The following is a 15,544-nucleotide window of genomic DNA, read 5'->3' as shown; positions in this document are numbered from 1 at the left end:
AATCTCCCTAGGTGACGCTTGAAGTGCCCGGTCATACCGATATGATTTCAGGTGCGGTTTGCGAATTGAAATCACACCTAAAATTGCATCTAATGAATGTGAATGTCAGTGTGTTAACACGTGCGATTTGCTGCAGCACGACTGCTAAAGTAGTTCTTGCATGACTTTGTCTGCAGTTTTGTAGCGATTTCAAATACAGTACATAGAATATAATGGAGATCGCTTTGCAGATTGCAAGAAATCGTTGAAAATCTTCACAAGTCGCATACAGTCTTCAGAAATTGCACCTGAAATTGCACACAAATCACACAATTTTAAATCGCAGCGGTGTGACCGGGGTGTAAAAGTCTGTACAGGTTACCAGCTTAGAGGTACACAGGAGGTCTGCTACTAAAAGGATTTCCCCGGCTGTGACGTTCATGGAGATACCGCACATGTGTGGTGCCATCACCGTTTATCTATGTGTGTGGGCCTATGTGTGCTCACATTTGTGGGGAGCAGAGGGGGGAGGGGTGCTTTCAGTTATTTTTCATGTTATTTTTTTTTTAACCCCTCGCCTATCAGACATTTTCACCCCCGTCCTGCCCAGGCCAACTTTCAGCTTTCAGCACCGTCACACTCTGAATGACAATTGTGCGGTCATGCAACATTGTACCCGTATGAAATTTGCATCTTTTTTTTGAGACAGATAGATCTTTCTTTTGGTGGTATTTAATCACCTCGGGGTATTTTTTTATTTTTTGCTAAACAGACTAAAAAAGACGGAAAATCTTGAAAAAAATGTTTTTCTTAGTTTCTCTAATAAAATTTTGTAAATAAGTAATTTTTCTCCTTCACTGATGTGCACTAATGAGGCTGCAGTGATGGGCACTGATGAGGAGGCACTGATAGGCATCAATGCATCACTGGTGGGCACTGAAAGGCAGCATTCATACATGACATTGATAGGCGGCACTGACTAGCACTGATTGGAACTGCTAGGCAGCACTGATGGGCACTGATTGGAACTGATAGGTGGCACTGATTGGCACTGATTGGAACTGTTAGGCGGCACTGACGGGCACTGATAGGCGGCACTGATTGGCACTGATTGGAACTGTTAGGCGGCACTGACGGGCACTGATAGGCGGAACTGATTGACACTGATAGGTGGCACTGACAGCAACTGATAGGCGGCACTGATTGACACTGATAGGTGGCACTGACTGCAACTGATAGGCGGCACTGATTGGCAATGGAACAGTGCCCTGATGATCAGTGTAGATGACCCCTCTAAAGAATGCTGCTTACCGGCTCTCCGCCTCTGATGAGCTGTCAGCGTGAGGAGAGGACTGCAGATAACTGGCACTTCCTATTTACATGCAACCAGCTGTGATTGGACACAGGTGATCACATGATAGAGCCAACGTCATTGACCCTTTACTGTGATCAGTGATCCGCTGTGTCCCAGGGGCACAGAACACCACTGACCTCCTCACCGCGCATGTGCACAGGGGTGCACATACGCAGCTAAAGTGGGAGGATGTCATATGACGTCCTCCCAGTATGACAGAACCCCCGCCTGCCTGTCATTTCCTGATATGGTGGGTGGGAGGCGGTTAAACGCTGTATCTTTATTTCTTTAATTTCTTGTCTTGCTATCAGAAGGGATGAACAACGTCCTATGTGACAGTATGGGCCGTGACGGGACATAATGTGTGAGGAGACACCCAGCTAACAGGCTGGAAGACTCACTTTCCTCATTCACTGCCGGTGCTGCTTGTAATACAGTCATGTCAGAGCTTGAGTTATGTCTGCAAAAGTGACTGCAGAGCTCAATCTCAGTCCAGTAAAGACTGAGTCCGGAGAAGACAGAGTCCTGAGAAGACAGAGTCTGGTGAAGACTGAGTCTGGTGAAGACTGGGATTGAGTTCTGCAGTCACTTTTGCAGTTGTTTTCTTATTCCGGGTCACAATCCTGCACAATGTCCTTCTGTCTAGGCAGGGCAGGGATGCAGACACGGTGCTATGATACAGTATATGCTTTCAAGTATTTTGATTTTGTGTCATGATAATTTGGTAGTTTTATGTTGGTATTTCTTTCCACACTTCTCTCTTTGGTTACGTTATTTTTGAGGTGACACCCACCTTTACTTTGTCTATATGTTTAGGCACATTGGGTAAGTACTGGAATCATCTTTGTGGGAGAGCAATCGTTGTAAAGAGCGGGGGGTCTCCAAACTTACAGCTTACTGTTCTTTAGACTTTAGGGGGGCCAGAGTGGCCAGTGAGTGTAGGAAATGTCCCAGCGAAAGTGGGAGTAAAAAAAAAAAAATGACATAGTGCTTGTAGTCAGTGGAAGGAGGAATAGTGCCCCATCATTGGTGTCAGTGGGAGGAATAGTGCCCCATCATTGGTGTCAGTGGGAGGAATAGTGCACCATCATTGGTATCAGTTGGAGGAATAGTGCCCCATCATTGGTATCAGTGGGAGGAATAGTGCCCCATCATTGGTGTCAGTGGGAGGAATAGTGCCCCATCATTGGTGTCAGTGGAAGGAATAGTGCCCCATCATTGGTGTCAGTGGCAGGAATAGTGCCCCATCATTGGTATCAGTTGGAGGAATAGTGCCCCATCATTGGTATCAGTGGGAGGAATAGTGCCCCATCATTGGTGTCAGTGGGAGGAATAGTGCCCCATCATTGGTATCAGTGGGAGGAATAGTGCCCCATCATCGGTATTAGTTGAAGGAATAGTGCCCCATCATTGGTGTCAGTGGGAGGAATAGTGCCCCATCATTGGTGTCAGTGGGAGGAATAGTGCCCCATCATTGGTATCAGTGGGAGGAATAGTGCCCCATCATCGGTATTAGTTGAAGGAATAGTGCCCCATCATTGGTGTCAGTGGGAGGAATAGTGCCCCATCATTGGTATCAGTTGGAGGAATAGTGCCCCATCATTGGTATCAGTGGGAGGAATGGTGCCCCATCATTGGTGTCAGTGGGAGGAATAGTGCCCCATCATTGGTGTCAGTGGGAGGAATAGTGCCCCATCATTGGTATCAGTTGGAGGAATAGTGCCCCATCATTGGTATCAGTGGGAGGAATAGTGCCCCATCATTGGTGTCAGTGGGAGGAATAGTGCCCCATCATTGGTATCAGTGGGAGGAATAGTGCCCCATCATTGGTATCAGTGGGAGGAATAGTGCCCCATCATTGGCGCCAGTGGGAGGAATAGTGCCCCATCATTGGTATCAGTGGGAGGAATAGTGCCCCATCATTGGTATCAGTGGGAGGAATAGTGCCCCATCATCGGTATCAGTGGAAGGAATAGTGCCCCATCATCGGTATCTGTGGGAGGAATAGTGCGCCATCATCGGTATCAGTGGGAGGAATAGTGCCCCATCATCGGTGTCAGTGGGAGGAATAGTGCCCTATCATTGGTGTCAGTGGGAGGAATAGTGCCCCATCATTGGTATCAGTGGGAAGAATAGTGTCCCATCATTGGTGTCAGTGGGAGGAATAGTGCCCCATCATTGGTGTCAGTGGGAGGAATAGTGCCCCATCATTGGTATCAGTGGGAGGAATAGTGCCCCATCATTGGTGTCAGTGGGAGGAATAGTGCCCCATCATTGGTATCAGTGGGAGGAATAGTGCCCCATCATTGGTATCAGTGGGAGGAATAGTGCCCCATCATTGGTGTCAGTGGGAGGAATAGTGCCCCATCATTGGTTTTTTGTTGGAGGAATAGCGCCCCATCATTGGTGTCAGAGGGAGGAGAAGTACCCTGTCATTGGTGTCAGTGGGAGGAATAGTGCCCCATTGTTGGTGTCAGGTGAAGAAATAGTGCCCCATCATTGGTATCAGTAGGATGAATAATGAAGAAAATAAAAAGAAGCGCCTCTAAGTGCAGTATAAACCAATATTTAATAGGAGTCAAATGTAGAACTCACATTTCTTTGTGAAAAAACAGGCTCATAGGGTGCGGTCTCATAAAGGTAGAGGAACGGCTGTGTCCTGGCTATGACAGCCGCATCTGCGCTCAGGAATCGGCATGTGGAGTCTCCTAAAGATGACATCTGGAACGCAAGTTGAGGCGCAACGTTGGCGTGATGACGTCAAGGACCAGCATGCATAGCGACGTGTTTCAGCACATGCACTAACCTCTGAGGGTGGAAGCGCGCTCCTTTGTCAAGCTAAAGGGGCAGAGGCTGAGACTGTCCTCATTTGTAAAGGACTAATTACAATCATTTTATTATCTAGGGCCTCAGAGAGCTACTTGGTCAGTAGCATGTATGTGATGAGGACGATGCTATCCACTCTCCAGCAACTTTGTCAGTCCAGTTAGAACCCTCTGCTGGCCACAGCCTCTGAAGTTGCCTGTGATGAGCGCGGGATTCTTAAAGTGGCAGACGGGGGATGTCCCATAATGCACCCCGGAGGGCCGTGACGTGATCAGGACGATGCTGGAAAGGCATAGTAAAAACAACACACGTATTCGTCACGTAGCCAGCAGAGGGTTCTAACTGGACTTCCAGGTTCCACAGTGAGTATAACAATACAAGCAAGGACATTATTTTTAAAAAGTGTTAAAAAAACAAACAAATACATGAGAAAAAAGGAGAGCTGGGGATGTGGGCGTGACCTGGAGTGGAGTTGGATTGATCGGATGTACAAATCATTTTACGTAACTCTTCAAAAAATACATCAACATAAACATTCATCTGGATGATAAATGAGAGATAAATTCTAAGATGTCAAATATTACATCAAAACAACACAAGATTTACAAGGTTGATACATAGAAGACAAAAAAGATTGAAGATATCAGTCCCATAAATTTGTTAAAAATCATTAAAGCTTAGTTACGCCCAAATATAAAAAACCGATACAAGTTCTACCATGTTACTGCGATTTCAAAAGTCATTTTCAATATTTTTAATTTTGCAGATTTCATTAAAATAATCCCCGGTGATCCCGCCATGAAGGTCTTTGTTCAAACACTTCCTGTTATAAGGTGACAACTCTCCGTCCCTGTCTCACATTTGTGCTCCTGAGTTGTCACCGTCACATTGGCTCACAGTACAGACTACAAATGGCTGTTTCAACATACATGACACAAGCGTGATGTCCACTGATGTTATCCTCAGGAATCTCGCTCTGAGAAGTACCGTGCAGCCATCACTGAGGTGCATGCAGACATGAAGTGGCTGCAGAAGATCAGTGGCGTTGAGATGTAACACAGGAGGGGGTGATTCCATCACAGGACTGGCTGACCAGAAATAGATCTCCTGTCTGCATACACGGCCAGCACATGGGCAGCACAGCGACTAGGTAGGACAGCACAGTGGCTAAGTGGTTAGCACTTCCACCTGACAGTACTCGGGTCGTTGGCTCAAATCCCAACCACAGCACCACCTGCTTGGAGTTTGCATGTTCTCCCTGTGCCTGTGTGGGTTTCCTCCAGGTACTCCGGTTTCCTCCCACACTCCAAAGACATGCTGGTAGGTTAATTGGATCCTGTCTATATTTTCCCTAGTATGTGTATGTATGAATGTGAGTTAGGGACCTTAGATTGTACGCCCCTTGAGGGTTAGGGACTGATGGGAATGTACAATATATATGGAAAGTGATGGCACTATATACTGTATGTACCTGAAATATATACAGTTAGGTCCATATATATTTGGACACAGACACAATTTTAGATTTTTTCAGGTATTTATCAAAACATATTCAAGCTCTAGTTCTTTAATGGATATGGGCTGAAAGTGCGCACTCTCCGGTGTAATTTGAGGGTATGTACATCCAAACTGGAGGAAGGGTTAGGAATTACAGCTCTTAAGAGCAGCCATCCCCCTTTTTCAAGGGAACAAAAGTAATTGGACACTTGAATATAATCATAAATAAAATGTTAATTTTTTATATTTTGTTGAGATGCTTTGCCTGAAGTCTGGAACCCATGGACATGACCAAAGACTAGGTTTCCTCCTTTCTGATGCTTTGCCTGAAGTCTGGAACCCATGGACATGACCAAAGACTAGGTTTCCTCCTTTCTGATGCTTTGCCTGAAGTCTGGAACCCATGGACATGACCAAAGACTAGGTTTCCTCCTTTCTGATGCTTTGCCTGAAGTCTGGAACCCATGGACATGACCAAAGACTAGGTTTCCTCCTTTCTGATGCTTTGCCTGAAGTCTGGAACCCATGGACATGACCAAAGACTAGGTTTCCTCCTTTCTGATGCTTTGCCTGAAGTCTGGAACCCATGGACATGACCAAAGACTGGGTTTCCTCCTTTCTGATGCTTTGCCAGGCTCTAATTGCAGCTGTATTCAGTTGTTCTTTGTTTGTGGCTATTTCTGCCTTTAGTTTTGCCTTCAGCAAGTGAAATGCATTCTCAATTGGGTTGAGGTCCGGTGATTGACTCGGCCATTGCGGAATATTCCACTTCTTGTCCTTCTAAAGTTCCTGAGTTGCACTTGCAGTGTGTTTTGGATCATTGCTCAACTGTACTGTGAAGCGCTGTCCAATCACGTTTGCTGTATTTGGCTGAATCTGGGCTGACGGTATATCTTTAAACACGGCAGAATTCATCTGGCTGCTTCTGTCTTGTCACATCATCAATAACTACCAATGACCCAGTGCCACTGGAAGCCATGCATGCCCATGCCATCACACTGCCTCCACCATGTTTTACAGATGACGTTGTGTGCTTTGGATCATGAGCTGTTCCAAGCCTTCTCCACACTTTTTTCTTCCCGTCATTCTGGTACAGATTCATCTTAGTTCCATCCGTCCAAAGAATGCTTTTCCAGAACTTGTCCGGCTTTTTTAGACGTTTTTTGGCAAAGTCTAATCTGGTTTTTCTATTCTTCAGGCTTATGAATGGTTTGCACCTTGTGGTGAACCCTTTGTATTTGCTCTCGTGAAGTCTTCTCTTGATTGTAGACTTTGACAATGATAAACCCACCTCCTGGAGAGTGTCCTTCACTTGTCTGGATGTTGTGAATGGGTTTTCCTTTACCATAGAGAGGATCCTGCGATCATCCACCACAGTTGTCCTCCATGGACGTCCATGCCTTTTTATATTGCTGAGCTCACCAGTGCGTTCTTCTTTCCTCAGAATGTACAAAACTGTGGATTTGGCCACTCCTAATGTTGCTGCGATCTCTCTGATGGATTTGTTTCGTTTTTGAAGCCTTACAATGGCCTGTTTCATTTGCATGGACAGCTATATACTGTATGTATAAATCATATTCTGTAATTAAAAAATATTTATATTCAATCATAATATAATAAACAGTCCAATACAGTGGAACGTGAATTCACCATTTCTGAGTTTATTAATACACTGGAGAATTTGGGCCATCTTTGGAAGAACTCATGTTGTGTCTTGAAGGATTATCTGGTCTTTGGAGCATTATATATACCAACGCGCAAATGCCAACCATGAGAATGGAAGGCAATTATTTTTAGTGAGTGCACACCTAATAGGGGAGCACGGCACAACTGAAGAATTATCTTGAATATTCATGTGGAGACTTTGGAGATATGGAATAATTTCACGTGGTGATCATAAAAGGACTGAAATTATATATATATATTATAAATATATATGGACCTAACTGTATATTGCCTTGGATCAGAATCCTGATAATGACTACAGCGGACCAAGCCAACAGAATGTGTGTCAGCTCAGCCCCTTGTAGGCTGCTCCGGGGCCACATGTGAGCGGGTGACAACATCGGGGCCACAATTAGAAGATAATTGTCACTCCATAATAGGAAGTGACTGAACAAGGATGTTGATGGCGGGATCACCAAGGATTCCTTTAATAGAAGTGTCATTGCCTTTACATGTATGTACGTGTTATGACTCCCGTGTACTTTCACTGCTTCTCATAGTTTATTTCTCATTTGCACTAAAGAGAAAGAGATCCTTGACCAAACTTCCAGTACTGGGCTGTTCCTCCAGGATCCGGTCCTTCTCCTTACTACTGGCGTCCTCCAGATCATCAACAACCACAATCACATTCTCCTTCCCTGTGTATAAAGACATCACGTTACATCCAATGCATACATCCATGGAAGAATATTTACATGGGATGAGTGCGGCAGCAGAGATAGCAGGATGTGTAGTAGGAATAGTAGTAGTTGGGGTAGTAGGAGGGGTAGTAGGAATAGTAGTAGTTTAGATAGTATCAGAAGTGGGAATAGTAGTAGTTGGGGTAGTAGGAATAGTAATAGTTGGGGTAGTAGGAGGTGTAGTAGGAATAGTAGTAGTTGGGGTAGGAGGTGGTGTAGTAGGAATAGTAGTAGTTGGGGTAGTAGGAGGTGTAGTAGGAATAGTAGTAGTTGGGGTAGTAGGAGGTGTAGTAGGAATAGTAGTAGTTGGGGTAGTAGGAGGTGTAGTAGGAATTGTAATAGTTGGGGTAGTAGGGGGTGTAGTAGGAATAGTAATAGTTGGGGTAGTAGGGGGTGTAGTAGGAATAGTAGTAGTTGGGGTAGTAGGAGGGGTAGTAGGAATAGTAGTAGTTGGGGTAGTAGGAGGCGTAGTAGGAATAGTAGTAGTTGGGGTAGTAGGAGGCATAGCAGGAATAGTAGTAATTGGGGTAGTAGGAGGTGTAGTAGGAATAGTAGTAAGTGAGGTAGCAGGAGGTGTAGTAGGAATAGTAGTAAGTGAGGTAGCAGGAGGTGTAGTAGGAATAGTAGTAGTTGGGGTAGTAGCTGTAATGGGAATAGCAGTAGTTGGGGTAGTATCAGCAGTAGGAATAGTAGTAGTTGGAGTAGAAGGAGGTGTAATAGGAATAGTAGTAGTTGGAGTAGAAGGAGGTGTAGTAGGAATAGTAGTAGTTGGGGTAGTAGGAGGTGTAATAGGAATAGTAGTAGTTGGGGTAGTAGGAGGTGTAGTAGCTGTAATGGGAATAGCAGTAGTTGGGGTAGTAGGAGGTGTAATAGGAATAGTAGTAGTTGGGGTAGTAGTAGGTGCCATAGGTTTAGTAGTAGTTGGGGTAGTAGGAGGTGTAATAGGAATAGTAGTAGTTGAGATAGTAGGAGGTGTAATAGGAATAGTAGTAGTTGGGGTAGTAGGAGGTGTAATAGGAATAGTAGTAGTTGAGGTGGTAGGAGGTGTAATAGGAATAGTAGTAGTTGGGATAGTAGGAGGTGTAATAGGAATAGTAGTAGTTGGGGTAGTAGGAGGTGTAGTAGCTGTAATGGGAATAGCAGTAGTTGGGGTAGTAGGAGGTGTAATAGGAATAGTAGTAGTTGGGGTAGTAGTAGGTGCCATAGGTTTAGTAGTAGTTGGGGTAGTAGGAGGTGTAATAGGAATAGTAGTAGTTGGAGTAGAAGGAGGTGTAGTAGGAATAGTAGTAGTTGGGGTAGTAGGAGGTGTAATAGGAATAGTAGTAGTTGAGGTGGTAGGAGGTGTAATAGGAATAGCAGTAGTTGGGGTAGTAGGAGGTGTAGTGGGAATAGTAGTAGTTGAGGTAGTAGGAGGTGTAATAGGAATAGTAGTAGTTGAGGTGATAGGAGGTGTAATAGGAATAGTAGTAGTTGGGGTAGTAGTAGGTGCCGTAGGTTCAGTAGTAGTTGGGGTAGTAGTAGGTGCCGTAGGTTTAGTAGTAGTTGGGGTAGTAGCTGTAATGGGAATAGCAGTAGTTGTGGTAGTAGCAGCAGAAAGAAGCAAACTGTGACTCTATATAGGTCCTCGATTAAACTAAATAAATAATAATAATCATCATTAGTGTTGGTAGTAATATCAGTTGTAGTAATGGTGGTAATTGTAAAGGGGAGAGGGTCACATGCCTCAGGTATGTTTCTTTCCCATGACGGGTGAACAGAGAAATGGGGAGCTGAGGGAATGAGCAGCAGATAGGTGGGCAAATAACGGAGGTTGTTGCTTTGCTTCAATGGACAAACCAGAGGTTCCCTTAAATGTGGACTTGGGCATAAAGATGTTTATATTTCCTGGTTTATAGGAACCATCTTGGAATGGTTATTGTGTCTAAGCAGTACCCTGAAAATGTACCTTAGGTTTGGAATTCCTCCAGAGAAGTTGCAGTGAAATTCCTGTGCCTAGGCATTCTCTTTCTGTAGATGCAGTGAGAGATCATCTAAGGCACTGTTGCCTCTGATTGCTAGTCTCAGCAGATTCAGAGTGAGATTTGGTGATGGTGCTACTATACTGCTCATGGTTCTCCTTGCTGGAGAGGAAGCTGTACCTGAGGACCTGCACTGTAAGGATCTCCCTGCAATCCAATCTGTGCTCCCTCCACCCCTCCTACACCAGCTATCAGATCACTGGTCATCGGGGGGGGGGGGGGGCGGCATCTCTGACATTAAGAAGCAAATCCCTTCCTATGATATCCACCTCCACACAGACACACAGTGCAGAACAAAGCAAGACTTAACAAAGCTCACTAGATATTTCCTAAGGAAGCAGAATTATGTGAATAAAGTAGCTGACCATGGTGGGGGATGGGCAGTGATGAACCCTACTACCCGAATCATACATGATGGAACATCAGCCCATGTAGCCGTCTGTGTTATGAATCAGCCACATATATGATGACCTCTTACCTAGGTGATCACACAGATATCTCAGCTCCTCATCATATAAAGAGTCGGTGACGTCCACAACGTTGATCCGTCCTCTTTTCTTGGTGTGATACAAAATACCAAACGTGCACCGAGAGACGGCCTCCCTGAACTGCTGCCATCCATTGTTGGAGATGTAGTGAGGAAGGACGGTTATCATATTGACATGGAAGATCTCCCATTTTAGTCGGTTGATAAGCCATTCATAGTCACTCTCTGATGACCTTGAAAAGATCCCAACTGTGTGATATCCTGGAAGATACCCCTATATAATGAAAGATACAAAACAATAATCATTAGATAACAGCAACAAGAGAAATGATTGTACATTACACTAAATCCATGACTATGAAGCCTGCAATATCCTTAGCCAAGAGGTGCTCAACCATTTGAAGAGCGAGGGCCACCTAAATGATTTGGTAACCAGTCGTGGGCCACAATGAACTATGGGATTTTATAGCCCCCCCTCCCCCAAACTGCAAATGTAAATGAGCTGTACTGTCCTGAGCCCCTATAACACCAGTGGTGTATTTATGTTTTGTGCTGCCCAAGGCAGGACCCCGGGGATGTAACTGTGAGAAGGAATCAGCTTCATCATATACTTCTCTACTTCTAGCAGGTCGTTCATCATCTCACCCTACTGGTGAATGTGTTCTACTCACAAATAATTGTAATGTCTTAAAACCTTTTCCTGTTGATTTGAGTGGAGAATATCCTGTTGCATTTATAAAGGGGTTCTATTTTATCATATCATATTCCATGCTTCTATACATACAGTTGTGTCCAAAATTATTCAACCCCCAATGCTGTAAAGGGGTTTAGGGACTATAGTGTACATTTGGAATTGTATTCAGAATCAAATCCTACAAGGACGTTGTAACTACCCAAATGCAACTAAAATGACATCAATTGTTTATGTAATACAGTAGTAAATGGTTCTTATGTGGTTTCTTCATTGCCACAATTATTCAACCCCTTAAAGACTACCACTCTGAAGAACAGAGGTTCATACAGGTGCTTTCCATCAGGTATTGAAAACACCTGTGGATGTCACCGAGCAGCAATCAAGCATAATAAGCACCAATTAGGCAGCTTTAAAATGACTGTGATACTCAGCTCCTTCTAGACATTTACTGGTGTGGTTACAAACATGGTGAAGGCAAGAGAATGGTCCAGGAAGACAAGAGAAGAGGTGATTTCTCTTCACAGGAAGGGCAATGGCTATAAGAAGATTGCAAAGATGTTAAACATACCAAGAGACACCTTAGGAAGCATCATTCGCAAATTCAAGGCAAAGGGCACTGTTGAAACGCTACCTGGTCGTGGCAGAAAGAAGATGCTGACTTCGACTGCTGTGCGCTACCTGAAGCGTAGAGTGGAGAGAAGTCCCCGTGTGACTGCTGAGGAACTGAGAAAAGATTTGTCAGATGTGGGTACAGAAGTTTCAGCCCAGACAATAAGACGCACACTGCGTAATGAAGGCCTCCGTGCCAGAACTCCCAGGCGTACCCCCTTGCTGTCTCCAAAGAATAAGAAGAGTCGACTGCAGTATGCCAAAAGCCATGTGGACAAACCACAAAAGTTGTGGGATAGTGTTCTGTGGACTGATGAAACAAAATTAGAACTGTTTGGGCCCATGGATCAACGCTATGTTTGGAGGAGGAAGAACAAGGCCTATGATGAAAAGAACACCTTGCCTACTGTGAAGCATGGTGGAGGGTCAATCATGCTTTGGGGCTGTTTTGCTTCTGCAGGTACAGGGAAGCTTCAGCGTGTGCAAGGTACCATGAATTCTCTTCAGTACCAGGAGATATTGGATGGAAACGTGATGCAGTCCGTCACACACCTGAGGCTTGGGAGACGTTGGACCTTTCAACAGGACAATGATCCCAAGCATACCTCCAAGTCCACTAGAGCATGGTTGCAGAGGAAAGGCTGGAACATTTTGGAGTGGCCATCGCAGTCACCAGACTTAAATCCGATTGAGAACCTCTGGTGGGACTTAAAGAAAGCAGTTGCAGTGCGCAAGCCTAAGAATGTGACTGAACTGGAGGCCTTTGCCCATGAAGAATGGGCGAAGATACCCGTAGATCGCTGCAAGACACTTGTGTCAAGCTATGCTTCACGTTTAAAAGCTGTTATAACTGTAAAAGGATGCTGTACTAAGTACTAAGATTGAATGTCACTTGGGGGTTGAATAAAACTGATAATGCTGTGAGCACAGAAAAGACATTTGTGGTTATTTCATTATAACTGTTATGTTATATTTGTCTGACCTACAAGTGCCTCTTTAATGTAAATGTAAGCAAGATGACTGAATGATCAAAAGCAATGTCAAACTGGCCAAAACACTCAATTTCAGTGGGGGTTGAATAATTTTGGACACAACTGTAGATATCGTAAATATTCTTACCCAAATGCATGAGCGGGTACCTAAATGAATTAAAAGAATAAAGTCACAATAAGGGACAAGAAAATTGTGAAGAAATTATCACAACCAACAACAAAGACAACTTACTTATTATGATCTTTCTGATCTTCTCTATTTTTCCTCCAAAAGAAGCTAAAACAGATGTAAGTCATAAGACATATAAGACACATAATAATAAATCAGCAGCAAAGGCAGAAATGTTTACATCACGGGAACAACTTTTAACTTGAGATGGAGAACATGTTTAACCACTTCAACTCCACAAGATTTTATCCCCCTATCATGACCAGGCTATTTTTTGCTATGCAGCACTAGTGATGGGCTGAACACCCCCCGTGTCACACATCTGAACCTACAGAATGTTCGACCGCGAACTTCAAACAATTTACTGAGCGGTATCTTCCTGCATCTGAGTATGTGGTAAGATCCCGCTCAGTTACCAAAACACCACATGAGTTCTATTATGAAGTCACGTGGGATTTTGGTAGTGAAACATTCATTAATGTTTCAGTTGTCAGTGGGGTTCCCCCAGTGGTGTATTTTGGTTTTGTGCTGCCCTAGGCAAGACTAAAATCGGGCCCCACCCCGCATCTAAATGTGCCCACCCTTTTATCTGCAAACTCTGCCCCTTTCTCTTTAGGCTCCACCTCTTCCTATTAGAGTTCCACCCACTGACAAGGATGGGGCGCTATTCCTCCCACTGACAACGATGGGGCGCTATTCCTCCCACTGACACCAATGATGGGGCACTATTCCTCCCACTGACACCAATGATGGGGCACTATTCCTCCCACTGACACCAATGATGGGACACTATTCCTCCCACTGACACCAATGATGGGGAACTATTCCTCCCACTGACACCAATGATGGGGCACTATTCCTCCCACTGACACCAATGATGGGGCACTATTCCTCCCACTGATACCAATGATGGGGCACTATTCCTCCCACTGACACCAATGATGGGGCACTATTCCTCCCACTGACACCAATGATGGGGCACTATTCCTCCCACTGACACCAATGATGGGGCACTATTCCTCCCACTGACACCAATGATGGGGCACTATTCCTCCCACTGACACCAATGATGGGGCACTATTCCTCCCCCTGATACCAATGATGGGACACTATTCCTCCCACTGACACCAATGATGGGACACTATTCCTCCCACTGACACCAATGATGGAGCACTATTCCTCCCACTGACACCAATGATGTGGCACTATTCCTCCCACTAATACCAATGATGGGGCACTATTCCTCCCACTGACACCAATGATGTGGCACTATTCCTCCCACTAATACCAATGATGGGGCACTATTCCTCCCACTGATACCAATGATGGGGCACTATTCCTCCCACTGATACCAATGATGGGGCACTATTCCTCCCCACTGATACCAATGATGGGGCACTATTCCTCCCACTGATACCAATGATGGGACACTATTCCTCCTTCCACTGACACCAATGATGGGGCACTATTCCTCCTTCCACTGACACCAATGATGGGGCACTATTCCTCCCACTGACACCAATGATGGGGCACTATTCCTCCTTCCACTGATACCAATGATGGGGCACTATTCCCCCCACTGACACCAATGATGGGGCACTATTCCTCCCACTGACACCAATGATGGGGCACTATTCCTCCCACTGACACCAATGATGGGGCACTATTCCCCCCACTGATACCAATGATGGGGCACTATTCCTCCCACTGACACCAATGATGGGGCACTATTCCTCCCACTGACACCAATTATACTTACATCGCTGTGCTGACCCATGTTCCAGCCCGGGCTCCCTCCTTCAGACACAGACACTTACCCATCAGCTGTCTTCCTTCTCCAGCCGCTCTCCTCCTCTTCACCGGCTCCAGCTGCTCCCTCGCTCAATCTCAAATCTTTGCGCTGCCGCTCAGCTCCTCCTCTCCTAGCTCAGCTTCCTCGTCTTTGATTGGCTGCCTGTGTGCCTTTTCTGAGCTACAGATCTGGTGGCCAATCACCGGCAAGGAGGCAAAGCTTGCAGAGGGAGGGACAGGCTGCCATAGGCTGCCCAGTGATCCCAGGGGTGTGGCCAGATTAGAGGAACGGCTTGTTGTGATGGATTTGGTAAAATGCCTATTTCATTTCCTATTGAATATATATATATATATACGCTATTTCTATAAGTTTTATAAATATTTACTTTTATTCTTTAATACATATGTTGTGTGAATATTTTCTGCCTGCTGGGCTTTGTGGTACTATAAGAAATCCTTGCTTAAGAAATGTCTGCTCACACACACAGACCCCCTCCCATCGTGTGATTTGGAAGACAAAAGAATGTTTTTCTCTTTTTAAGATAAGACTGAAGAAGATCACACCTATACCATGACGGAGATTGTTTTCGTGTGGAAATGGCCAATCAAAGACTAATATAATGCTTATGCTGTTGTCACATGACTCTCGCATCATTCTGCATATATAAGTTCACTTTCTCATTATAATAAACTAGAAGTGTTCATAGACTGAACTTGTGTGTC

General features: G+C 44.8%; 1 protein-coding gene across 1 annotated transcript; it reads right to left on the bottom strand.

Annotated features, from left to right (window-relative positions):
• Nucleotides 1-7,701: 7,701 nt before the first annotated feature.
• On the bottom strand, nucleotides 7,702-14,807 carry LOC149437841 (uncharacterized). The gene is made up of 3 exons (XM_089660543.1): nucleotides 14,790-14,807; nucleotides 10,558-10,840; nucleotides 7,702-8,019 (listed from the first exon to the last, which is right to left on the bottom strand). Exons 1-3 carry the CDS (start codon nucleotides 14,805-14,807, stop codon nucleotides 7,883-7,885), a joined length of 438 nt encoding a protein of 145 aa, XP_089516669.1. The 3' UTR covers nucleotides 7,702-7,882.
• Nucleotides 14,808-15,544: the final 737 nt, after the last annotated feature.

Source organism: Staurois parvus, unplaced genomic scaffold (genome assembly GCF_062004578.1).
Source record: "Staurois parvus isolate SC_StPar_1 unplaced genomic scaffold, SC_StPar_1.0 ptg001252l, whole genome shotgun sequence".
NCBI lineage: Eukaryota > Metazoa > Chordata > Amphibia > Anura > Ranidae > Staurois > Staurois parvus.
The sequence above is the reverse complement of the archived record's forward strand: the minus strand, read 5'-3'. Positions and strand labels throughout refer to the sequence as shown.

Coding starts and splice junctions, on each gene's coding strand:
- LOC149437841 (XM_089660543.1), bottom strand. Junction 8,020..10,557: donor ATATCTGTGTGATCACCTAG/GTAAGAGGTCAT, acceptor CTTTATACACAG/GGAAGGAGAATGTGATTGTG.